Raw genomic sequence first — 26,402 nt, 5'->3', positions numbered from 1 at the left:
TTTAACACGTGTTGTATAAATGGTAGATTTCTTTGCAGGATTGTCGAGATGGAAAATCAAGCGAAATAAATCTGCTTGAAATGAAGGCCAGTGAGATGAATGTGTAGGATTTAATTTGGTCTGTCACAAGTTCCATGAAAGTGGATGCCTGGGGTGAAGGCATGCACTGCACTGCACTGAAGTGGTCATTTATTGTGTTAAAGGGACACCAGGCAACGTTTTCGTGTTAATTACTCGTCTTCGTAAGTCGGTATATGGTTAAATGACTCATTACAGGGCGAATTAAGACTCTCTCGCCCGCCCCTACTGCCTGTAGGAAGAATATCCAGCTTGCAAGTTCAGTGTATCGTACCCGCCGACCGAAGCAGGATCAGTTTACAGCACAGAGGCAGGCTAACGAAACACTAGCGATTGTTGCAAACGTGTGTATAATGGCAGAGCCGGCGAAGAAGCAGCGAAAACCCTTGACGGAAGATGCAGAGAAAAGGAAAAGAGCTTCAGACCAAACGAGGGGGAGTTTCATAGAGAAAAAGCATCAGGTTTGCCTGGGGTCCCTTTAATCCCCAAATACAGTTATTCAAGTAAATGTGAAAATTGGAAATACAGGTACAAGTAGAGGTAATACCTATTTTAATCATTTCATTGTCATGTCATTGCCATCGCTCACACATTGAGAGTGAGATTCATTCATTTGATTGGCTCCACGTGCTATTACACCAATCGATTGCGTAAGGGTTGGCAGCTCTGGACTCTCAACATGGTTAAAATATCTCTCTACCAGTTCACCTACAGAAACATTTGACCACCACATGAAACCACCTGTGAAAGAAACTAGTAAAGATGACGGCCTGGAGCCTTGGCTTTCCTGTGTTGTCACTGATGAGTTCCATACGCTGAGAGGCAGCAGCTGGGTCTAGCGGCGGCAGCAGGGCTATGCTGAGGTGGCAGCTGTGTCACACGTGGAGGCCACTGACACACTAAGCATGGTGACTCATCGAAGGTGCCCGCCAGGGAACCCTAATTCCACTGATGCCCTCATTAGGGCCGACATAACCCGTTACGCCCCATTAGTATCCACTCACCACTCCAGTGTTGCGCCACTCCGGTCAAGGCGGAATGCATGGTGCTGTTGTCAACAACGGCTACAATTATCACAGCGGACGTCTTCTTGACATGCTACCTGAAAGCGTGACAGATCGTTAGCCAGGACCCTTCCACTGCCACATTAGCAATCAATGAGTATAATGAGGAGAAACAACTGTTTTTTGGGAGGGCCATCTCCTGTGCATAATTCAGTCAATTAGGTGTGACTGGCGTTAAAATTGGCCATCACCTGGACTAACGAAAGTCATGGGACCCCAGCTCGCTAAAGAGAGGTATAATGCTCTATGAAGGGAATTGTGATGTACAGCAGGGCCTGGAGTTATAACTGAACATAAACCACACGGACATAAAACTTCAGGCCTCCACAGAGGGCCAGCCTCATAGGCAGGCGGGTGTGCAGGCAAGATGGAGCTATTGCCTGTCAAATTAGATTACCACTCGCAGAAACAGAGGAGTCTGAGGTGGTGTTTACAACACGTGGTCATGCTTCAGCCTGCGTCAGCGGAGCAATGAAGTCAGTGAGAAAGTCTCAGACTCGGAGCAGATTAGCAGTGATATCCCTCCCTAACAAACATGACCCAATGGATGAAGCCTGCAAAACATGACAAAGGTCAAACAGAACCCAGGATCCCTGCTGTGCACTGCTGAAGGACTGGGTGCCGGGGGAAAGGCATATGGAAGACAACCAGGGCTCGGATGGCAGCGCTGGGCAGAAAGAGAGAGAGGCATATGGGAGCGATTTGTTAAGTTAATGATGCATTAGTGTGAGATGGTGATTGATGGCAAAGTCATAATTAGATGAGAGGCACTACGGTATTTGAACACCCGTAGAGTTTCACAGCAGACGTGGCACAGCAGAGCTCATTCACAAAGTGATCGATCAAGGACAATTCAGCCTGGGCACTTCAAGCAGCTCTCCGGCCCTTTCTGACCAGACTGAACATGAGTTTCAAACTCATGAGCAAGAAAATGTTGTTTTGTTTTTTTAGTGGAATACTGAGGACAGATGGTACATTTATGACCAAATTACCACAGAACTACAAAAACTACTGACAAAAGGTCACACTATTATCAATGCTTGCAATGTTCCATCTGTGTACCTTTTTCCAAAATACCATTAACAATCCTCACTCTATCTTTTTATGATGTTTACTGGCAGAGGTATAGCTATAGGGCTATAATCCTTGGGCAGACTATCATATTTTGGATGGATTTGCGTATTCAATAAACTTGTAGCTGCAGGCCTTTACACTGGTACCTTTCATATATCTCATGTTTGGGACGGAAAAAGGTGGCTTCGGACCAAAAGTCAAGTGACATTTGGACACTCTGCATAGTCTCTGCTGCCAGGAAGTGAAACAGGGAGTCAAAACACAGTCGTATAAATTAACTGTACAGCAGAGACTTCTGAAGGCACCCTCTGAAATAACAATTCCACAGAAAGAAATTATAACGATCCCAAATAAAAAAAATCCCCTCCTCGTGCTTACTCTATAGAGAAGAAGTCAAAAGCCTCTATTTAAAAGAGCAGCATCTTATAAGTATTGGAAAACATGGCCATTTAATGTCTCTGAGTGCAGGCTGGCCCATGGTAACGTCTGTCCCTGGCTGTTTTTAATAGCGACAGTAAAGGAGTGGGTCTACCATTCTGCTGGGATGGTTTCACTGACATGTGAAAGGGTTTCAAAACATCATCAAGTCGCTGGATCCAGTTGAGTGACAACATAAAGATCCCGACAGCACATGAAACTGCAGGAAAAGACAAAACCCCAAACTCTCTTTGGTGGGGGCCCTGAGGTTGGTTCACGAGGTCATCTCTGCTGAAAGGCTTCAGAAGGCGGGGTCCTGTTCTGTTTTTCTCTGACGGGTGACCACTGGGCCAAGGGTGGAGGCACTGAAAAGAGGGAGTGACTTCCAGAATCATTAAATTCAAAAAGTGGGAATTGTCTGATCATTTATATGAGCATATTCCAATAACATACTGAAACAGATTCCATAAACAGCCTTCAATACTTTCACACCTGTTTTTCTGTACACTGTACTATGTCAATGACATGATCAGGAGATTTCAGACCTCCACCAAGGCTGAATATCCAATCTTGCAATGTTAACGAAAGCAAAAAGTAATTAATGGACCTGCCGCTGATTCAGATCTGCTTCAGAATTGAATGGCTTCCTCCTTGGCCCATGCTAAATCCCTTGCAACAAGTTTCATAAAAATCAAGCTGGTAGTTTTTCAGCCAAACAAACCGGTCTGGAAAACTAATGCGATCACTAACCACCAACCACACTGGAACAACTAGCTTGTACTAAGGTAGTCAGATAGTTGGTAGCATATAGTTGGCTCCTTTGCCAAGGGCTTACTTGTCCCAATTTCTGAAGATCCTTTACATGAGTGTAGCGCTCTGCTATTTCCATATACTGCAAAAACCCTTAGCAAGGTGGGTCAAAGGGAAAAATAAAAGACTCTGACAATTTGCTTTTGGTGCCATTAATCTCGTCGTGTAGTTCCTGTTTGGCGATGTACTGCAGAAGACCAGGGCAGCTGTGCTGCTCCTGAGGTGAGAAATGAGGTGAGCTGCTGAAATGAGGTTTGGACCCTGTGGAGTTAGCCACCAACAAAAACCCTGGACGGAATTAAATCTGTCCCACTTAGTGTCCTTACCCTCAATACCTCAATAGACATGCCAGCAGAACCTTCTCAAGGAAGGAGTGGGTCAAAAAATGAACACAGACCACTACTCTGTGATACTATGTGTAGGCTAGATTTATGATTATTTTGGGTAATCGTTAAGCTCTCACACACATATGAGATATAGGTCAAAGCAGAGACAAAAACAAGTTAATAATCCAACTTATTTGGTCTTCTGAATCTTTTCGCAGAGAGCAATTGAATCTAACTATCTGTTTAGGGTCTCTCAAGTTGATGGACTAAACAGCATGCAAGGATGACGTTCACATTAGTATAGTCAAGTCAAGTCGGCTTTTATTGTCAATTTCTTTACATGCACTGGTCATACAAAGAATTGAAATTTCGTTTCTTACTTTCCCATGCAGACATAGACATGCTTTAAATACAGACATAGACATACTATAGACATAGCCATAGACAATAAACATTAAATTAAAGTGCAAGACTGAAATATAGAACATGTATGTATCAAAATAGAAATATAGGACATATATATAAAAAAAATAGATGTAGTTGTGTTGTATATTTATATAGTCTTAACAGTTACATGAAGTTTAAACTTGTGCTTGTGTGACCTGTATATTTACATTGATATGCAGTATGCAGTAATTTCAAGTATATCAGGCTTGATGTGAAGCAGCAACACGTTAGGCTGCGCAGTCACAGTGCAGTTCCACAGGGCGGTGTTGGGGGGGAGGGGGGTTAGGGTAGACAGGATCCTAGTTTCCTAGTATGTGTTCCTAGTATTCCTAGTATGTCATCAGGGTCAATTTCATAGACCCCACAGAGATCAAGAATCCTTGGTTGACTTGTTAAAAGTGCAAAAAATACATGACGTAAAGGCCCATCCTAATGGGACTGAATGCTCTGTTAGTCATGGAGACATACTGATTAGAGAGTGTTTAAGTAATTATGACAGCAGACAATGTTAGGTTTCTTGGTTGCACACATGGAAATCATATTGGTCTTGTGATGGGGCTGGCATAATACTTTTGTTCATTTCATACAGAATCTCAAGTCTCCTACGCTTTGGCTCATAGTACAAAAACGATGAGCTGTTCAGAAACCATGAAAAAAGTGATCAAAGTGCCTCTGTATAGTGGTGCCTTCTTAGTTTTCAGTGGAGAACTGATGTTTGTGTTCACTTGTTAAACACCTGGTAGGAGTGAAAAATCGGCCCCACTGGATCAAAATCCTGCCTTAGCTCAGATGTAGCTTTTGCGCAGTTAGGCTGTCACTAGTGTTCCTTCTGCAAGTTTTACAGCTTGTCAACAGACAAAATGCAATAAGATTGTTATAACCATTCAGATGTCTTCATTTTTATTTTGAATACAGGTTTGTTTTTACAATAGCCTATGTAAAAAGTCTCGCTGAAGATATGTTCTGCTGTGATGGTTTAAATAAATAATATTTAATATGTCAGTGCCAATTTGCCGTACATATCTATGTCTAAACCAATGACAAGCTAATCCGTATGTTTGGCATACGCCATGAAGAAACATGATAGTCCCAGGCGTGCTGGTTATTTAGATAAGACATGTGGATTTGGTTAAGGGTCTCAGAAACAATCTGTGGCAGGGTTAGACAGCAGCTGATGGTTCTTCTGTAGACCAGAGAGAATATTTGACTGACTCATTGTGTGTCAGAGATAAATCAAGTCAGACTCACTACTCACAGTGATCAGACTCTGACTAACCCCCTCTTCGAAGATCATATTCACCTTTAAGAACATTTTACTGTTTACATTTGTTTCAAAATGGAATCTGGATTGTCATAAACAGGTCTTATTATAACAACTGAAGCTCATCCAGATATTTATTAGAAATGGAGGTTATGCCAAATGTGGAGATGACTTATTTTCTTTGACTCCGTTATCGAGTAGCCTACTGAAGCTTAATGGTGGGTAATAAACATGGTATTTCAAGGTGAGACACATTTCTTGAATCAATCAGTTTTCAAGGGAGCATTTTTGAAAATGTCTGTTGAATCTGGATGAATGGTGTCCTTGTCTAAGAGTATCAAAGGAAAGACACAGACCACATGATTAATGGTTTCCTTACTCTGTGCAAACATATTCAGCTCTATCAAAATAGGCTTGGATTTCCAAAAACAAGAGGGGAAATCAACAGTTGCCCATCATGTGGAACACTTTTGAATTTCAGTGAATACACGAAATGCAAACAGACCTAAACCTGAAGGTTTTCCTGAAATTGTCTCCTGAGCAAGTCACTGTGCATGGTTAATATCAACAAGTGGTAAGGCCAGTGGATCACCAAGGGAGGGTAATTTATGATGTGTGTGGTTTGCGCTGTATGCCTCTACCAGTGCAGTGAACTCGTTGGAGTTTAAGGTGTTATGGGGGAGGTTTTATTTAGCTGAAATACAAAAGACCTCTGCCACAGCCACCACTACAAGTCAGATGAAAGTGGAATGTGTCGATAAAACATTGTACGTGCAGTGCAGACATTTTTGTTAAAAGTAGGCTATCACCATCAGCTCATTCACTACAAATGTTTTCATTAAGTGGGCCTTCTAGCAGACATGCCATCATGTAGCCTAGAAAAATGAGACTGATCTCTCTACACTGTAGTGTGGCTATCACTTATGGGAATAACCTACATGGAAATAGGAAGTTGGACATATACCTCTTTGCTCTCATTCAGATGCTGACAATGCTGTAAATTAGATTAGATTCAACTTTACTGTCATTGCACAGGTAAAGACAACTAGTAGAACAACGAAATGCATCTAACCAGTAGTGCAATCATTAAAAGTGCTTTTCTTTATAACAGTGCTTAAAAAGACATAAATGTTACACTTTCGAACGATGCCTGAAAATTTCATGCACTTTACTCCCTTGTCGACCTGTTGGAGCTGAGCTGGGCTGCTGCTGTTCCGAAATAAAAAACGTTCTTCATAAAATAAGACTAGGATGAAGTCTCCCTGCTGAATGGCGAACGCTCCCCTGAGCTGCTAATCTTTGGCCGAACTCCAGCATCCTAACAGCCAGACATGCAGTAGCTCGGCGATACTCGACTCCCTCACCTGTGCCGCGGAACACGCATTCATCATTCTCATGTAAATTCGGAGGCTGCTCATTTTCGCTGGGAAACATGAGATAGGCACCGTATTCATATTCCGGGGCGCATTACCACCATCGTTATGTTGAATAAAGTAGGTAGACTGTCGAAGATTGCACAGTACACGCACACTACCACTCTGACTTCACAGAGGGAGGATGTTCAAAGGGGGTCTGACCGCGCGCTAGGACTCAGTCCGTGACAGGATTACATTCAGCTCATTCTTCAAGAGAGATGAACAGTAGCCCATGTTGTGAACTACCCTGATTATCTTGGAGTACAACTCTTGACGGATTCTACGGGATGTGCCAAGTTAGAAATTGCTCTGATGAATTGTCAACGTTTGTGAACTGAAGGTACAAGTTGGTACACTTTTATTAGGTAGGCTACTAAGCATGATACATTTATTTGCCCTCTGTTTGGCTTAGGCGCACAAATGAAAATGTAAAAATGAAAAATACGTTATAATACGTAAATGATCTCTGTCTTTCGTAGGCACGCAACCTGGAGTGTGACACACAACTGTGCATCTTTATATAAAAAGGCTTTGCATTCGGATATCAAAATGAGTGCCGTGGTTTTCAATAAATTTGATAACCACATTATGTTTGAAAAGAATGCTAAAGAGGTGGAAATGAAGAGTCTGAACTATTTGGAAGTTATCGAAGGACAGCATTCAGATTTGTTGTCAAATCACAAAGTTATTGATGATGACCCTTCTATCAAGCACAGGAGAAATGGGTATGTAATGGATGCTGTTGTCATCTTATCAATATGTGGTAGCTTAATGCAAATTTCAGCATTCAATGAAGAACAGCAATAAAAAAAAAATATGTGTTTTATACACTTGAGTCTTCTTACCATTTTCTTGATAGAATTGTTTGTTTTAATTTTGTTTTAATTTCATTTGATTATAAATATAAAAAAAGTACGTATGTGCATGAGTGTGTGAGTCTGTGTTTATGTGTGTGTATTCTCCATGCTAAATGTCAAAAAGGGTGACTAATGTGTACTATAATGGTCTGCTTAACAGAGACTATAGGCTATGTCAGGTTACAGTTTCAGTTGTGCTTTGGGAGGGTATGAAAGAGCCAGCAGACTATAGATTCAGCCAGCAGAGTATCTCCATAGGTGGGCATGCATTAATATAAATAGATATGTGTGCCAAATGCTTTACATGAAAGTAAATGGTCTTCAGGCTGTGCATACAGATCAGGATTACAAGGCAAATATTGGCAGAGTGGTGACCCCTTGGCAAGCCAGAGGTGGAAGGGAATGTGTTGCATTTACATAGCATTGTGTTGCAGTCAGAGCACTAAATGCCACAGCAATGTGCATAGTGAGCTAGCTCCACAGTGACCTCTACTGATCATCTAACATACAGAGGCAGTCATGCACAAGCAGCTCCTGTAAAAAGAAGTCCTAACAAATCTTTCATCACTACAAATGCAAAACACTTTTGTAGAACAAGTGTTGAAGTCTGGGTAATCAAAATTATTGACAGTCTCTGAGGCAAAAGCTAGCTTAAAGAGTGACATTTTGAGAGGGATTTGTGAAAACAGTGACCATCTGCACTCCCCACAGGTCGCGGTCGGGCGCAGGGAAGGTTCGACACAAGCGTCAGGCTCTCCAGGACATGGCCCGTCCTCTCAAACAGTGGCTGTACAAGCACAGAGACAACCCCTACCCCACCAAGACAGAGAAGATTCTCCTGGCCCTGGGCTCCCACATGACTCTGGTGCAGGTTGGTATCAAAGATTCTAGAACAGAGCTCTAGAATCTCTGGTAGGGATGTGGGTTATGTGGACATGGCCACATCTCCACCCCCTTGAACACTCTTATGTGTATGTTACACAGGATGAAACACGTGTTACACTGGATGAAGCCACCTTGTGGTCTTTGACAACAATTTTCAGAGAAAATGACAAAATTACTCATGGAGGCTTTACAGGTTTAAAGGGTGATCCCATGAATAGGTATTATGTTTTACGGAGACACTTTGGAAACAGAAACTGAGTGGAAGCTCTTGATGGATATGAATGGCCTGTGTGGATTTGGCACAGTGTGTGGTCAGCATGTGCCTGTATTGGTGCATCTTGTGCCATGCTTTTCAAGGTGCATGATATCTGTGTTTATGATACTCTTTTATGTTGCAGGTTTCTAACTGGTTTGCTAATGCACGACGACGGCTGAAGAACACTGTGAGGCAGCCTGACCTTAGCTGGGCTCTACGCATCAAACTGTACAACAAATATGTGCAGGGCAACGCCGAAAGACTCAGCATCAGCAGCGATGACACGAATTCCGAGGGTAGTGTGTGTGTGTGTTTGTGTGGTTGTGGTTGTGTTTGTGTGAGGTTGCACATGCACTGGTTTGAAAGAACTTTGGGTGAGTGTGTACGTTTGTGTGTGTGTGCGCATGGTCATCTTATGTACTGCCTTAAGATGAACATGTCCTGTCCTGTGCCACTCCGCAGATGGTGAGAATGCCTCTCGGATGCCGTCCGGTGACGGCGAGTTCAGCCGGCCGTCGTACCAGAGCGTCATCCAGCAGGACAGACGGGTGAAAGGGGTGGGGCTCAGGACTGACCCCGCCCTTTGCGACGATTACGTCTCCCCGCCAAAATACAAGAGCAGCTTGCTGAACCGCTACCTGAACGACTCCCTGCACCACGTCATGGCGTCAAACAAAGTCCTGGACTCCCGACGGAGGAACCACTCAGGGTCCTTTAGCTCCAACGAGTACGATGATGACCTTCTCTCGCCCTCATCATCTGAAGTGGAGGCCAACGGTGTCTACAGAGCTGGTAAGAGCTTTTGGGGCTCATATAAGGTCGTGTTTTTTAATACTTTTGAGGATTTGGGGAGTTCGTTGACAGTGACATATTGATGCTGTTTGCCCTCTGACACTCGAAGTTGAGTCGAGTTGGTGGGAAATGGCGGGCTCGGGCTCAGGTGCTATGTGCCTGCTTTGAATGTGGAAAGTTGACCAACAGCCCAGTGTATAGGAACACCTGCTGATGTCTGACGACTACGCCAAAATAATTGGGTCTAATTTATCGTTTGCATAATTTCCACCCTTGCTGCTTAACATGTTCCCCTGTCTGTTGGTTTTGTACTCCTGCCATCATGGAACTGCCCTCTTTAGGGACAATTAAGGAATGCCTGAGATTACTATTTTCCATTGCCAGGTATAAGCTGCAAATGGTTTGAATCATCAGCACCTCCTGTACCAGTGAGCCAGGGTAAGCAAGTCAGGCAGAATAGAAAAAGGAGAGCACAGTTATAAGTGGCAGAAACATGCTTAACACAAAGACGTGTCATTAGCCATTTGGACCTTTTTTTAACTAAATGCTTTGGTGTTTAAACATGGTTCTTTATGCATCCACAATCATACTTAATGGGAATATGCATTACATGCACATCTGATTGGTACACATTACAATCAGTTGTAATACAAATTTATGGTTAATCCAATAGAGGATGATGAAATGTCTGAGTATAAAGAACACTTCATTGCTGCCTATTCAGATATACAAAGTAGTCCTCACTGTAATAATTGTTGAAAAAATGGCTGTAGGCAGTTGTAGGGAATATGACTTTTCAGAGATATTAGTTTACTTATAAGTTGCTGTCTAAGACGGTTGTGTGTATTTGTGTAAATATTTTCCAACTGCATGTAAAGAGGCAAAGACTGACAGACTCATAGCCAGCTGACTGGACACATTGCGCCAGGCTTTCTTGTGTGTGGTATTTCCCTTGTAACTACATAATAGTAAAACCATAATTATGACTCCTGGCACTGACAGATACAGACAACCAAAGTCTTATCATTAAGTCTTCATCAGTACTTAATCACAGGAACACAGTGTTAAGAGTGACACTGCTTAGAAATGTGTTAAATTAATACTAGTATTTGACTGGGCTACAGAGACTTGTATGCGGCATTCAAATTCGGTTTCTGCTATTTTTGCCATTGCACTTAACCTGCTAAAATTTCATCATCCCGGAATGTCAGTGGAAACATATTACTCGAAGCAGAGTGGAACTATGGCACAGGAGAACTATGAAAACTTTCACACTGTTTACTCCAAGCATTTACTCTACTCCAGGGTAAAAGGACTGTAAAGAGACTTTCCATATATCTGGGACAGCAAATGTGTTCTGTTGTGCAAGCATGTATGAAATTAGGACTGACACCACACAGACACATAGTTTCCTGTGTAGCATATGCGCATGGAAATTTTTGAAGAAGGATGTTGTTGGAGACAAGAATTTGTGAATTCTTCACATTTCCCAGCTGACAACTTACGCATGAGATCATTTGAGAGTCCTTTGGAAGCCAGTCCCTCCAAATTCAGGAAAGGGGTGAATAATGATTTAGAAAAATGAACTCTCTTGTGTCATCTACATTGGTCCACCCTGGTCTGGACCCACGCTCAGTTCTGCCCTTTTATTCATAGGCTCCTACTGTCTGAAGAGAACAAGAGGGCCACAGACAGCACTTCAGAGAAACAGAGTAAACCTGGAGGTGCAGAAAGCCATTTAGGGTCATTAGAGAGCTCAGGGGAGGCAACACGAGACCCCACAATATGGCCACTGTTTAGTTAAGGCAATAGGGTGTGAAACTAAAGGCCAGGTCAGGTTTTGTTACGTGCTGTATAGGCTGTGTGTGTGTGTGTGTGTGTGTGTGTGTGTGTGTTTGTGTGTACCTATGCTTGTGTTGGATTGTGTTCAGAGGCATTCCTACTGCACCACTGTTACCACTGTTAAAATCAACTGTTTTTTAAGTTATTTCAAGGGCCTCTGTTTTTGAGTACTAGAGATTGCCTAAGATTGCTCTACAGAACCAAAGAACAAATAAAGCATTTTATTCATGTTAATTTATTCAATTAAATATTCATTAAAAAGTAAAGTTAAGCAATGAACTGGAGGGAGAGAAATCTTTTTAATCTTGAAATTGAAGAGGAAGTTTATTATCTTTTAAAAAAACATTGTCTCTTCCCTGTGCCCAAAGAAATATTTTCCCCTCCAAGTAAAGTGTGGCTGAGGTGCAACAGAGCTACAGATATTTAGTTTGATCTGTGAGGCATTCAGTAGCTCATAGAAGCAAATGGTAAATGATTTATTAATGGTTCACAGTAGTTCTTGGCAGGACAGATGTTTTAAGAATCTGAGTTGAATGTATTTCAGGCGAAGAATATTGAAAACTCTGTTTTGTTATGTATTAGTTTCCAGTTTTTCTCTCTATGGTTCCCTAAAGATATTTTCCCCTCCACCGATCTGGATCGCCCTCAACCGAGCGCAGAGCTCTGAAAATCAAGGAGCTTAGTGTAGCCTGGCCCCCTAATTGTATCCCTGCCAAAGAGGGGTCTCAACTGAGTCTTGCATGGCAGTGCATATCAACCACACACTTAGAAGGACTTAGTGGGAACAGAAATGTAGAGATTAAAGGTAAAGCCATTGACTGTGTTAAGTTTTTTACCTGGTGGCCGAGTTACATCATTCACACTGACCCTAGAGCAGTGCGTGTAAGCTTTAAAGCAGGTGCAAGTCACAAAGGCACACAGATGCTCAGCAGTGCTCAACACAACTGTATCAGAATACACTGTCCTGACTTTATTCCTTATTCAGTTCAAGGTACAGAATCCTTCCCTCGTCAATAATTCATTCCATTTAATGGCTTTACCGTGGAGAGTACAACATTTAGCACAATTAGCAGAATACAAAAAGCACAAAAGTGTAATCCACTGCTTGTGTGAAAATATTTCCACTAGGTGCTCTAATGTATGCACATTTTGCAACACTTGAACTGTATTCTGTGTATATATGCACATTTTATATGTAAGCCATAGACATAGTTTAGATGTGCATTGCATGTGCACTGTCTTGCTGTGTGTGTGTGTGTGTACATACACACATACATATGCAATATGGAACTATAAGTGTGTAAGTGTGCGTGAGTTCCTCTGCAGAGCCAAAGAGTGAAGTGTGCCAGGCTTGGCTGGACTTGGGTGCTCCCGCCAAAACAAATGCAATTATGTTCCTCCAGTGCTTTAGAGATGGAAAAATGATATCTGCTCTGTGTCAGCAACACAGGCATTTTGTTCCAGTGCTGCACAGCTCATTTGCATCCCTTAAGTTATTACAACATTTTTCTTCGAGCCGAAATCTTTTCAACTCTGAGTCCTTTGTGCGCTGTAAAACTTCACCAGTGAGATGCGCTCTGAGACTAACTGTCCCTATTTTTCCCTGCTGTGTAGTTGTTTAGGAATTATCCTGACGTAAGGTACAGCCACCTGACATTAGTTGTTAAAAGCCATTCTGGGACCTTTCTGGCTTATCAGCTGAAATAACCGAACCGCTAATGTGTATTGATTACATTATACTTTGAAATTTTCTCTGAGTGGTTTCTGTCTTAATGAATAATATGTCTCCCTTAATAAAAGCTAACAAATAAGACAGAAGACATGTTCAAGAAGCCAAATCTCTATGCAATGAATTTAATCACTCCTCTGTTTCCTCCACAGAGCCTTTGGACTGCAGCTCAAACAAATGTGACAGGTGAGAGAGAGAAAACATTGCGTGTGTCATTCCCATATCGTCCAGAACTAAAAATCCAAAGATCCTCTCCAATGTTCAGTGTTATCTACACATTTACCCATTAGCAGTTATTTATTTAGAGCAGGGGTGTCAAACATAAAGCCTGGGGCCAGATCAGGCCCGCCAGCAGGTTTCATACCCAGATGTTTTAGGTAGGAAGGGAAAATTAGAAAAAAATATCACATCCAGTTGTCTTCAACAAAGTGTAATAAGCTAAGCAATATCTCTGTGATATGATGAATTGATAACCTAGCACTACAAACCATCCTCAGGAAGGAAGTGGAAAAGCTAACATGGAAGGAGAGCATTTCAAGAGAGAGAGCAGTATATGACAGCAGTTTGCTCATAAATGATATCATCAAATAACACTCTGATACCCATGCAGAAAATGATAATAACCATGAAAAAGACGGCCCACCATGAGGTCTCATTCCAACAAATCCAGCCCACTACCTAATATGAGTTTGACACCCCTGATTTAGAGGGTAGAGCACAGAAGAGATGGCTGTTGAGATGGCTGTTTATTCTATATTAAATTGGTTTACATTGTATAATGTGAACCTGTGTGATGTCTAACTGGAGTATATTATTTCATTTCCTGTCCAGTAACAAGCGAAAGGAGGGCGGGAGAGGAAAAGACGAGACATACTGGAAGGAGATCCACGCCGCCATGGCCTTGACAAACATGGCTACCCAGGGAAAGGAAGGAGGGACAGCAGCCACGGGGACAACCAGCTGTATCATCCAGAAGTCCTCCCATATAGCCGAAATAAAGACTGTCAAAGTACCCCTGGTGCCCCAACACTAACTCAGCCCTGTCTTGAACAGTCCTCATGGGGTAAAGACAACTATAGAGAGGGGGAGAGATTGAGAGAGAAAGAGGATTTCTTCTGTGCCACAAAAGTCTTTACAAAGGGATTCTTACAGAAAATGAAAGAGACAATTCCCTCCATTCTTTAAATAAGATTAAGTGACATTTTCCAGAGACTTGACTTCCTCAATTCCTCAAATATGAATTTATTATTATTACCAACTACAGTGTTTTTTATGAAAAGCAATAATTTTGTGCTTGACATGCATTGCATTCACTGGCGTGCCTTCCCATGACAGAGCTCAGAAAGATAAAGAGGTTTCTTGTTTTTGTTTTTCTTGTTGGTCCATTTGGTCATCTGAAGTTTTAGTCATCAGTGTTACTGAACCTGAATGCACAGCAACTGACTAGTTGGAGGGAATGTTCATCTGTACCCTTTCTCTTTAATCTTATGGTCATTTATCATACATGAACACAAAACCTCATGTCTGTGGTCGGAAAATGTAATATATTCTTTGAATGTTCACCATTTTCATAAGTTATATGACATTCAGTGTTGGTACGGTAGACTCTGGATTTTTGTCCTATGACTGAATGCGTAAGACATTTTCAAATTTCATCTTTTGCATAAAACCAATGTTCTTGTAAGTGTTCCTAAGTGTTCCTATTGTGGATAGATTAAATTGTGTTCATGTCAAATTCATTTCCTTTAGTCTGATGTAGCACTATTCTTGCAACATCCATTGCTGTTAATATTTCTTTGCCTATTTGCATGAATACTGGTCTGGAAATAACCACTAACCACATGTTGCTTTGATAACTGCTGTTCCTCTCCAAAGAAAAGTTGAGTGATCTCCAAGAATGACTACTCTGTCTCTCCTAAGTATGTCACCTAATGGGGACTGGAGTATTCCATTTTGGACACTGTCACTGTCAGTGGTCAGGGCTTCAATATGGCTTTGGTTCCTTCAAGATTTCACTCCTGTCTTCCTTAGCCACTTTTTCCAGAGAAAACAATTGTCCTAGATTTACACCACTAGCCTTGCTTGTGTAAGAATAGGTTCCCACAAGACTTGCCACTGGAGAGACACCAGTGTTGTGGACGGTTGCATGGAAAGGGCTAATTATTTCCACTTTAAATTTAGTTACATGTAATGTGGAAAATAGAGAGCGTGCAGGACATTTTGAGTGGTAATCTAGGAAAAAGCCACTTCCAATCTGATAAACTGCTCATACTGAAACAGTTAGCCCCTGCTATGTCTGAACAGCACATTGAAGCTGGTATGGCCTCTATGGGTTTTGCACCACTGCTACATCTAGGCTGTTTCAAGCTTATGTTACAGATCTACATCTGAGCAACACATTGTTGGCATGGCAAGGTCTACCAGACTGGAGTTGAAGGTATTTCCATCTGATGTTGCAGATATCAGATATGATTCACTGCAGTAAAAAGGTCTTCCATATGCTCATCCAAGGCAGTTAAAAGGACAGTCTCCAAGAGATAGTGGATGGAAAAGAATCGTCACACCAGAACTGGCTACCATCAACATCTACTTGTCACCTCTCCTCACAGGACACTTTGTGCTGGTGTTCACATTGTCCTCAGAAGAAAACAATGGGGCATTACTCTCACTGACCCCTTTAATGCTGATAACAAGCAGTCCCCATTCACAACCCTGTCAGTGATGAAGCACCTGCACCTCTGTCATACACCTGGACCTGCAGAAACGTGAACATCAAGTCATCAACCTCTATGATCATCCTTCTTAGGGATCAGCCCTAAACAGTGAAACAATCAACGCATGTTACATACTCAGTTCAGGTGAGAAGCGTTAGTCTTTCAGTAACATGTACACCATAGTGGTTCATGATATGACTGCCACATGGTGTTGCCACCTTCTATATGAAGAAAATAAAGCACATTGTCCAAGTCCTCTCCATCCCCTACTCATGTTTAAATCTCATGTCTTGGTTACTCAATGATTGTTTGGCAATGCAATAGTTTGAACTTCAAAACTAAATAACACAATGACATGGGATTATACACAAGGTTCCATGCCATTATTATTATGGTATGTCCCACACTGTATCACAGTGTGCCTGTATGTGGGGAGCATAGAGGTTGACGGCCTCCAAAAATCTGTGGTTATTTTCTTGCATGGCTGCCTCTGCTATCAGTGCATGAGTGTTTGTGTACATGTAGCAGAATCAGGTTTTGAAGGGAAAGGCAGTGAAGCATAAATCCAGAGATGGATTTGTGTGGATGTGATTTTGCGGACACAGAACACCATTCCCAACTACAATATGTTTATATAAATGTATATGGTCTGATATACCATTATGCTGTAGTCTTGTGGTGGACTATAGAGTATAGACTCCATGTCTGATCACATCTTGGACTTATGACCTTGCGTATGCAGGAAGTATGTTCCAGTTCCACCACTTCTAGGTGTAATTGATCAACTCAACTTCATACAAAAACATAATATCCATATTACACTCATCCATCTTTGCAAAAGGCTAGAGAATAGCCTAGTATGTCACCTAGTAAAAGAACGGATTAGGCAGGGATAAAATGATTTAAGATACGAGGGAAAACTCTGGAAGAGACTAATTACAGATCTGTCATTTTGTACATGTTAAAGGGAAGTTCACTCAGGAAGACAACCAGATCTATTTCATGAACATTTTGGGTGTCTAACAAAGACAAGATCAGGCTCCTGAAAAACATAAATAAGCTCAGCTGTGTTATAACAGACAGGAGGTCAACCATAATATCACATTTATTTTCTTATGGCTAACATCATCTAATCACCGTCTTATTAACATTCTGTAAATAATCAATGGCTATGGAACTCCTCCAACATAAATTCAAGGAGGAATACCAGCTTTGACTGACTTCTTCTACCCTCATTTAACAAAACAGACAACTCTAATGGGTATGTTTTCATTCTGTCGAAAAATGAAATATGAAATCTGGGGGTTCTCTCTTTGATGAGCGGAATGACGGATGACCTTCCGAAAGAGACACTTGGGTGTGTGCATGGGTGTGCTGCCTGTGGCGTGCCACACATGACTTTAATAACAGAGGGCGCACTGGAACATGAATAGCTGTACTCATGTCACTATTTATTTCTCTAGTATGGCCGGGTTTAGGGTCACTCCTGAGCTTGTTGGCCCAGTAAAATGATACTGGACACACAGTATGGGGTTCCTATGTCAATTGAAATAATTGGTTGTGAATGAAAAGGCCCAGTTCTCACTCTGGTGAGACCTACTGGTTCGGATCTAGGCTTAATGTCGTGAGAGCCGAGGTGCACATTCTTCCATTGTCCAGGCATGTATTAGACACACCTATACAGACTGGATATCAGTGTAGGTATTGTCAGTATTTAATAATCTGTTATGTCAGCATTAACATCTGATGGACTAGAGGAAATTGTCTTTATAGCTTCCAGAGAAAATAAAAACAAAACAATGTTCTCCAACTGGTGCTCGTCACAAATGAAAGGTCTGGAGAGAATTACAAGCATGAGTAGGGATGGCACTCCTTGTTATTTTAGTAACTGAATCATGTTTTTCAAACTTTCAACTACAAGACAGGCCAAAAGGTTTGTGATGCCACTGTCCCAACTAACTACCAACATGATTGTGGATAAGAACAAAATTCAATTACATATCATTGGTCATCACACATCATAGAACTTTACAAAATTATGACAACTTCCTGGTGAACATCAACATGTTTTATTGCAAAATAAAAGAGCTGATCTAATGTTCCAACATACATTTTTTCCGGCTTACAATCCACATCCAAATACAGGAATGGTTCAATCAATACCTTTCTTTGACAAGCCAAGCCAAGTATTACAGCATTGGCCAGAGAACCAGCAATTAACGATGCCTCCATTAATGTCCAAACTGCTCAGTGAGGCAAAAGACACAGATCCATAATCTGTTTAGACAGGAAGAAAGAAAATAAAATCAATCTACTCTGAAAATGTCTTTGTCTACCACTTTTTCCATCACTGGTGCTGTGTCATTAAGTGACATCAAGTTTGTCATAGTGATACAAAGATTATCATGTCACAGTCAGACGTTAAGGCATAATTGTTTTAAAGAGTAAAGTATGGATGGAGACAACTCAAACAAAAGTCACAAACAGAGAATATTGCTTTAAATAGGATGTGCATATAAGCATGAAGGAACACCTCTGGAACATCTCAAAAAAATAAAGTGAGAATATGCCAATTCATAAGTATGAAGTGTGTATGAAGTATGGAGACATCATGGAAAGGCTTTTGTTGTGGCCACAAATATTTAGATGCTTGCTTTGAGTAACTATGCCTCTTCTTTATAATACTGTATGCTTGGGGCATGAGCTCTGACGTCCATAGCGGCCTGACAGAGGTATTTGTCATGATACTTTATCTACAGGTCCTGGTCAACTGAAAGAATTGATATGTTTCAAAACAAACATAGTTGAAATGCAAACATTCTTTTGAAAAAAAAAAAAAAAAAAAACATGACATGAAAGGCATGCAAAATACAGCAGGCATGTTCCTAAAGCAAAATGCAAGACAGCACGTTTTTGTGCTTGCTTAGAAAAGTAGTGCCTATTATAACAACTACAGATTTAAAATCCAGACAGAAGAGGCAAAATATACGGAACTAAGGCAATGCTTTCCAATGCCGAGAGAAGCATCGATAAACAATATATTAAAACAGATGAAAAGCAGGCTCTCTCATAGTCAGTGAGTATGTATATGTCTGCAGTGATGTCACCTGACCTAAAACTCCCTGTCTACTGCTTCGCCATTCCCTCCTCTCACTGCCCTCAGGGCTGGAAGGTACAGGCTGTATGTGGAAGAAACACAGGAGATGAATCCACCAAGCAGTGGCATCCACGGCCAATACTGGAGATAAAGGGACAGTGAAACTGAAACTACACTGTACATGATCTATTTAACACCGAGCATCCCGCAGGATTGTAGAATAACAAGAAGCCTGTTTGTTTAAATAACACGGATAAAAGAGTAGAACATGAGGCATGGCCCATACAACGTGATGTACTAGGTATGAAGTGTGCAAACAGTAGAGCCCCTCGGCACTGCGCCTCAGAGGGACCAGCCCCTCCCAACCCACTGTCGGGGGGAGGAGGGAAGTGGGGGTGGGTGGGGGGCGAGTGGTCTGTCTCAGTTTGTCTTTTTTTTTGTTGTTTGGGTGGAGGTGGAGATGGGGGCAGGGGGTGGGGGTGGTTAGAGGACGGAGCAGTACCCCCCGCAGCTGCCCCCACCGGCCGCCTGGTTCTGGTCCGTCAGGCGAACGCCCTGGTTCTGCACACTGCTCTCCCACAAGCCCGGGGTCTGCAGGATCTTCTCCACCAGCTCCTCGAAGGCACACTGCACGCCATCACGTGTCTTAGCACTCGCCTCTGGAGTAAGCAGACAACGAGAGAGAGAGAGAAAGAGAGAGAGAGAGAGAGAGAGAGAGAGAGAGAGGAAGATGAATAAAAATAGGCAGGCAGATTTGCAGACAGGTTTGTGAGGATACATGTCTCAGTCTCACCTTGCCTACCTGAACATTAAAATATGGTACAATTAGGAAAAACATAGAAAGCATCTAGGAATAACTAATACAAAATTAGATTAATAAGTGAAGGAATGGACTAAAGCAAGTAACCTGTTGGATAAGTACCTTTTGTGAAATGCAAATAGTTAACATCAATGTAAACGTGGACTTCATATTCACAAAAAGCACCTCGAGTTTGCACTGATGCACTGGCTGACACTGTGTCAGAGGAGAACGTCCAAATATTGTGAGAAACCCTTAAATGACAGCTCATGTCAGGGCAGGTCATTTAAACATGATGAGAGAAATACAGTGCATGCAGCAAAACAATATAATGACTGGCTTTAACTAGCATGAAATCAGTGTCCAGCTCTAAACTTGAATAATCTAAGAAGGCGTATACTTATGTGGCTATAAATAACTGAGAGACCTGTGATTATTTTTATGTCACAGGACATGTGATCCACGAGCCATTAACCAGATTTCATTAAAAAAGTGTGTGGAAACAAGGAAAGCCAACACGGAGAGCCAACAGGGAACAATCTCTCAAAAACAAAATCCCATCTGCATATGCTATGCAATTTCCTGAAAGGACACACAGCCTACTTACCTATGAACAGCATTGAATGTTTCCGTGCAAACTTAAGGCCTTCATTTCTGTCTACTTCCCGATTGTCCTAAGACAAAAAAGGGGAGTCACAACCACAGAAGTGTTCCAGAGTAAACAAGGTCAACACTTCCTTGGACCACAAAGGGATATTGTTTTTTTTTTTTTTTTTTTTAACTTACAGAACTGAACAAACCTTATCAATCTTGTTTCCAACCAGCATTTTCACAAGGTCATTACGTGTACAGTACGTCTCCAGTTCATTCAGCCAGTTTTCCAGTCTGGTAAAAGTGTCCCGTTTTGTAACATCATACACTACAAGAGAGAGAATGCAAATATGGTGAGAGCTCAGGAAACATTAGGAATTCTTCTGGTTTGATGTCAGACACTAAATATGGTTGAACAGCAAGTCAGAGAGAGTGGGGGGAGAGAGACACTGGCAGTGCAAGTCTTTTAGCTGACTGGCTGGCATCAAATGAGCAGATATTTGGCTCATGCCTTTTGAAATCTTGAATATTCATTTCAGTTCTAAAGAAACAGGCTGCCAAGGAGTATCAGCTTCAAACATGCATGACAATTACCCAATAATACAGACCGCAGAGGTTTTGAATCTTGTGTCTAGCTTAAGCTGTTCATGAATTAGAGCAACCGAAATATGGAGTCACTTTTTGCTCTCGAAAGAAACACATTCCAAATAGTGTAGGTGCTAAAAAGAGCCTCTTCTCACTTCAGCTAGTCCTTTTTAATAGTCAGTGTAATCAATTTTGATAACAAATAACTCTAATTTGGGGGCGAAGCAGTGAAGCTATGTAGGCACTCATTGTGTTTCTACCATTTCTTATTATTTTGCATCTTCTATGGCAGCCTTTCAAAGAGCATGGTAAAAATGTACACATTTATCACACTGACCGAGGACAGTCCCTTGATTCTTTTTCATCAAGTTTAATGTCTCCATATGACCCTATGACCCTAATAGGTTGAAGTTGCAGGTGTGTTTAGACAATTTTGAACATTATGCCTGATTTTCAAAATGAGTTACTGTTGGATTTCTTTTAAAGAGTTCCAAGTTCAACATCCATCAGTTTTTGTCAATTTCATATTTTCTGCCGTGTGTGTGTGTGTGTGTGTGTATAATTGGTATATGAACTGTGCACAGACTTATTTTCATTAACAAGCGGAGGTTATCCACTGGAGAGATGAATAAAGCTAAATGTAGCAAATAATAATCTGCTAAATAATTTCTTCTATACTATTTCAAATTAGCACATCATTCTGAGAGCCAGTTTTGACCTTGTCAGCCAGAGATATTGAGATGAAAAAACACCTAATTTTTTTTTTTAATTTTAACTAGGTGCCATACATGAAATAAGTGGTAATGGGATGGGTTGACATGCCCCTTAAGACCAACATACAAAAAAAAGGTGGACCTCCCTAGGCCCTACGGTTCTCTAGATATTCACAGAAAACTGTCTCCGCCACCTACAGGCCAGTTGGTGTATAGTAACATAAATTAATTTATTGTGTGGGCCCCATGAACGGAATTCCACAAAACTTGGCGTGCATACAGGGTGTCATAATGATCCTACACTTCCAATTTTCGTGCAGTTTTGACTATGTTATAGCTACAGATCAAAACGAAAACGATGGTTCCATGCTATCCATGTGGGGTTACATGTCCACTTAAAGTTTCGTGTACCCGGTCTTTCAGTGTCCCGGAATCATTGACGGAAATTTGGGCATGCTAAAAAAAAAAAAAAAAAGAAAAAAAAAGAAAAATCTGACAGCAGAAATAAATGTCAATAGTCTCAAAGCAGACTGGGAACTCAACAAAACAATAAATTCTAATTGTGTAAATTAATAATTGTGTAATTACATAATTACGTTAGATCAGAAATAGTGTATGGCATTAATGCATCAATGTGAATTAATCTGTATGCTAACATAGCTGTATGTAACCTAACCTGTTCGCAACCTGCTGAAGGAATTAATGTCACACATCTGTGAATTGTTGTTGTTTTAAATACCAAATTTCCAAACAAACTGGTTTTCTGGACTAAGTCAGAGCTGAACTCACCCAAAATGACTCCTTGCGCACCCCGATAGTAGCTGGGCGTCAAAGTCCTAAACCTCTCCTGTCCTGCTGTGTCCTGCCAATCAGGACACCAAGATTGTTTTGCATTAATATTGCATAGAAACATGCTCCAAAATAACCTAAATATTCGATAATAGAGTAAAATGGTACTGTTATATTGAGAAAACGGCATTGTCACCAGATTCTCTTATTGAAAACCCTGCACTGTTTGGGACTGGTTTTGAGGGAACAGACCCAATATCTGTTGTAATTTAAGCAATACAGAGAAGAGAAGAGAAGAGAAGAGAAGAGAAGATGATCAGAGAAGAGAAGATGATCTGGATCTTGGAAGATGATCTTCCAATCAGTACCCTTCAGAGTGGAAAACCAGAGCTATACGACTCTGTGGAAAACTGTGTTCTGGCGCCCTCTAATGACAATAGTTAGATGTGAGGAATGTGGCCCACCTATTGCTCAACCCAGTAGGCTACATGACATCATGCAATTGAGTCAGACAGCTGACTGATGCAAGTGATTTCTAAGTCTCATGAGTTAATTATGGAGGATATAAACTTACCCATATTGCCAGCTTTGCCCTGTTCCCATCAATCGCAATTGTTTTCACTTTAAAGTCTACACCTGTACAAATGACACATATTACCGGTACATATCTGCCATACAGTTATCTTTGTCCACACCTATTTTAAGTCACTGCAGGTTTCAGGCCAACACATTGCGCTATACAAATAAGCTGACTTGACTTGACTATTTCATGAGCCACATTTACATGACATCATATCTTCATTACCCTACAAATAGCTTCTTTTAATCTACACATCTATTCAGGCCATGTTGTTCTTTTCTGTTGTTTGACTAAAAAAAAAATTCTGAACTTACCAATAGTTGCTGCCAGTTCGGGGTCAAAGGTGTCATCAGTAAATCTTAGAAGAAGACTGTTGAAAAAAGAGGGCGCAAGGTTTAACGTACATTACCATAGTAATGCTAAGCAACAGAGAAACAAAAGTTTCTTAGAACAGTTTAATACTGAGTAACGTTAGTTGACGAGCTTCTGGCAGTAAACGAACGGTGTAAATAACCTGGATTGGCTAAGTAACGTTGTAAGTTGCATGTTACTTAATAACATCACTGGGACACAATGATTGTTATTATGGTAAACACCACAAAGAACTTTCACGTCCTATGGCAAGAAAGTTAAACATAGCTGCTACAGAATATTGATTGTTGATATCATGAAGATATGTAAGTTAACGTTAATCCATATGACCTGATGCCTTTGGTTAAAGACGTGGCCAAAAACGTTGACGTTTAATTTAGCCTTTGATCCTGATGCAATGAGAAAATAAGTTAGCTTGCAAGGTAACTTAGTTTAGCTATCAAAACGTTAACGTTAAGTCAAGTCACATAGAACAAGACAGCTAACAGGTAGCTAACGAGTTGTTTCATTTATTACACAATCCAATAATTTGCGGATTGAGCTGATTACACGATGACACTATAAATCAGAAAAACGCGTAACTGTTTAACTGACTGTCAAGCTATATTTTCGCCTACATGATGTCCGAGGACTCATCCAATTTACTAGCCAACTAGCAGCTACGTTCCAGACGTTAGCTATAGATAGCTAAGTGGAGCAGCAATGACCAGCTAACGTTGGCCAGCTAGCCACCAGATATCTCTGTTGTTCTGACATGTTTGTCATGGCAAAAACTAGTGATGAACAAACGACATATAGTAAAGTAATTACCTCGACTTCCCCACACCGCTCTCTCCGATAATTAATATTTTTAAAGTTGTTAACACGTCGTCATCCATATTCTCTCGCCTGTTTACAGATGTCTGGTTAGACGCTGCTCTGCTATGCTACTGCTGAGACTTTCGGACCAGAAATGTGACGTCGACACAAACCCGTCAGCAGCACCAGATGTGTTGCATAACATAACAGGAGATGTTGATGGTCGTCGGAATCCAAAGGAACCCAGAGAGCCCACATGTAGCCTGGACCTAATAGAGCTCGATGCATTTTGTGTTTTCTTCATTCTTTTCTGAATTAGGCCAACCATTAGCGTATTTGTAATTATAACTCTGTTAGTTTTGAATTGGCAGCCAGAATTAAATTCAAATCCTTCAATCTGCACCCTGCTCTTGATCCGGCTCTACATAGACTACCACAGAACTTAATTCAATACTTCTCTTACAGTTATGTTTATGGGTTTTGTTCATATGAAAACTCATTGATTGTATTATTGTTGTTATTTTTATGATAGCCTCCTCAGGAGGCCCTCCTGAGACCCAACCCAAAATTTTGAATGAGAATGGAGTTTTGCAAAAGAATAGGCTATAAATGAGCTAGCTAGATGAAATATTAATGGCTTTGCCAAAAGAGCGATCAGTTCAATAAATAGGTTCAGGCCACTGATCATTTGGTTCAGATAATGGGGTTCAGTAGGCTATTTTAGCAATTGAGACTGATAAAAACAGAAAAAAACCTATTCTTAAATTTCCTTCAGGATCATAAAGGTATCATTACTGCAGCCACCCACTCTCTTTGTTGTTGAGTATATTACTTTAGCGGTTGCCTGCTGTTATTGGTTATGGTTTTATGATGGGGAAAGTGAAATTATATGATAATTTGTTCCAGCCTCCTGAACCTGCATGGTAAATACAGTCAAGCTTCCTCTCTCCATGAAACACTATGTGTTTCAGATGCATTCCCCTCATTAGTTAGACATAGGATAGCATATAGGCTTCTTTTGAGTTTGTTCAAGTTATTAACATATTTTCCATGGTGTAACTGAGCACAGGAAGTCCTATATTATTTTCAGACATTTAATCCACTTCCATAGACACTTTATAGACACTGCATCAAATGGGAGACACAGTGCTATATAGCTCATGAAAGGAAAAGTTTATGATCAATTTGTCAGGAGTACATTTTTTGGGAGAAAATTCCAAAATCAGTAAGAAGAAAATGTAGGCCTAGATATTGCATACTGTCATTTCTGCATGCAATACAGTATTGAATGTTATTTCATTCACATACCATAATGGTCTTGGTTTTCTCTGTGTTAAAAGTTTATCAATGAGCATCGTAATTACTCAAATTTCATCTGAAATGACTTACATCTTCTTCCAACACCTCTTCAGACACACTTCTCCTCATTTGCCTCATTCATCAACTTTAAACAAAATTTTGTGAAAAAAGTGTGCCTAAATGAAATATTAATGGCTTTACCAAAAGAGGGATCAGTTCAATAAATAGGTTCAGGCCACTGATCATTTGGTTCAGATAATGGGGTTCAGCATTTTAGACTGATAAAAACAGAAAAAAAGCCTATATTCTTAAATTTCCTTCAGGATCATTAAGTGCGCATACCATCTTTGCCACAGCTGTGGCGGATGAACTGTTTTCATTCAGTATTGTCTAAGATGAATAGTTTCCTGTAGGCAATGAAAAGCAAGGGGGAAATTACAGTGTTTTCAGGTAACCCTATCTTTTAAATAGCAGCCCAGTGATGATCAGGGAGAAATACAAAAGACAGCCTCCCATCCTCAGTCTCACTCTGCTCATTGGCAGACTGCCATCAGGTACTGCTTTGGAGCATTTTGCCAAGAGACTACTTTTTTGAAAGACAAACAGAAGGATATTTTTTAGCATGCCACTGGATATACTATAGGCTACATGTAGGACTATAGTGTTTTTAGAGAATAGTTTGAGAAACCAGACAGTGGAGGAACAGCAGAATAGGCTTTCTGGAATGATGGCCATACAAGTAGATTTCATTGAACAACCTGTGCGGTTTTGTTTTGGGATCATTGGCAAGTTTATCGGGAAGCATCCTTGGT

The 26,402-nt window shown here is 40.9% G+C and overlaps 2 protein-coding genes and 1 long non-coding RNA gene across 4 annotated transcripts; 2 read left to right on the top strand and 1 right to left on the bottom strand.

Annotated features, from left to right (window-relative positions):
- The first annotated feature begins 6,975 nt into the window (after positions 1 to 6,975).
- Positions 6,976 to 14,956, top strand: LOC125303165 (homeobox protein Mohawk-like). Its single transcript, XM_048256719.1, has 7 exons — positions 6,976 to 7,257; positions 7,372 to 7,617; positions 8,461 to 8,620; positions 9,033 to 9,186; positions 9,353 to 9,682; positions 13,406 to 13,439; positions 14,085 to 14,956. The coding sequence occupies exons 2-7, from the start codon at positions 7,442 to 7,444 to the stop codon at positions 14,284 to 14,286; spliced, it is 1,056 nt and encodes a 351-aa protein (XP_048112676.1). The 5' UTR covers positions 6,976 to 7,257; positions 7,372 to 7,441; the 3' UTR covers positions 14,287 to 14,956.
- A 3,061-nt stretch (positions 14,957 to 18,017) lies between these two features.
- On the bottom strand, positions 18,018 to 24,461 carry rab18b (RAB18B, member RAS oncogene family). Of its 2 annotated transcripts, XR_007195423.1 has the most exons (8): positions 24,304 to 24,461; positions 23,436 to 23,491; positions 23,116 to 23,177; positions 22,542 to 22,614; positions 20,664 to 20,782; positions 20,471 to 20,537; positions 19,080 to 19,723; positions 18,018 to 18,737 (listed from the first exon to the last, which is right to left on the bottom strand). XR_007195423.1 is itself a non-coding variant. In XM_048260240.1 (7 exons), exons 1-7 carry the CDS (start codon positions 24,369 to 24,371, stop codon positions 19,548 to 19,550), a joined length of 621 nt encoding a protein of 206 aa, XP_048116197.1. In that variant the 5' UTR covers positions 24,372 to 24,461; the 3' UTR covers positions 18,018 to 19,547. The 2 variants fall into 2 exon arrangements, 1 of the variants encoding a protein (XP_048116197.1); XM_048260240.1 differs by having other exon boundaries at positions 18,018 to 19,723.
- On the top strand, positions 23,500 to 24,583 carry LOC125305492. The gene is made up of 2 exons (XR_007195424.1): positions 23,500 to 23,656; positions 24,392 to 24,583. It is a non-coding gene; the product is annotated as an uncharacterized LOC125305492 (long non-coding RNA).
- The last annotated feature ends 1,819 nt before the right edge of the window (positions 24,584 to 26,402 follow it).

The sequence above is a fragment of the Alosa alosa genome, chromosome 1 (genome assembly GCF_017589495.1).
Source record: "Alosa alosa isolate M-15738 ecotype Scorff River chromosome 1, AALO_Geno_1.1, whole genome shotgun sequence".
Classification (NCBI taxonomy): Eukaryota; Metazoa; Chordata; class Actinopteri; order Clupeiformes; family Clupeidae; genus Alosa; species Alosa alosa.
Note: the sequence above shows the minus strand (reverse complement) of the source record. Positions and strands in the feature narration are given on the sequence as shown.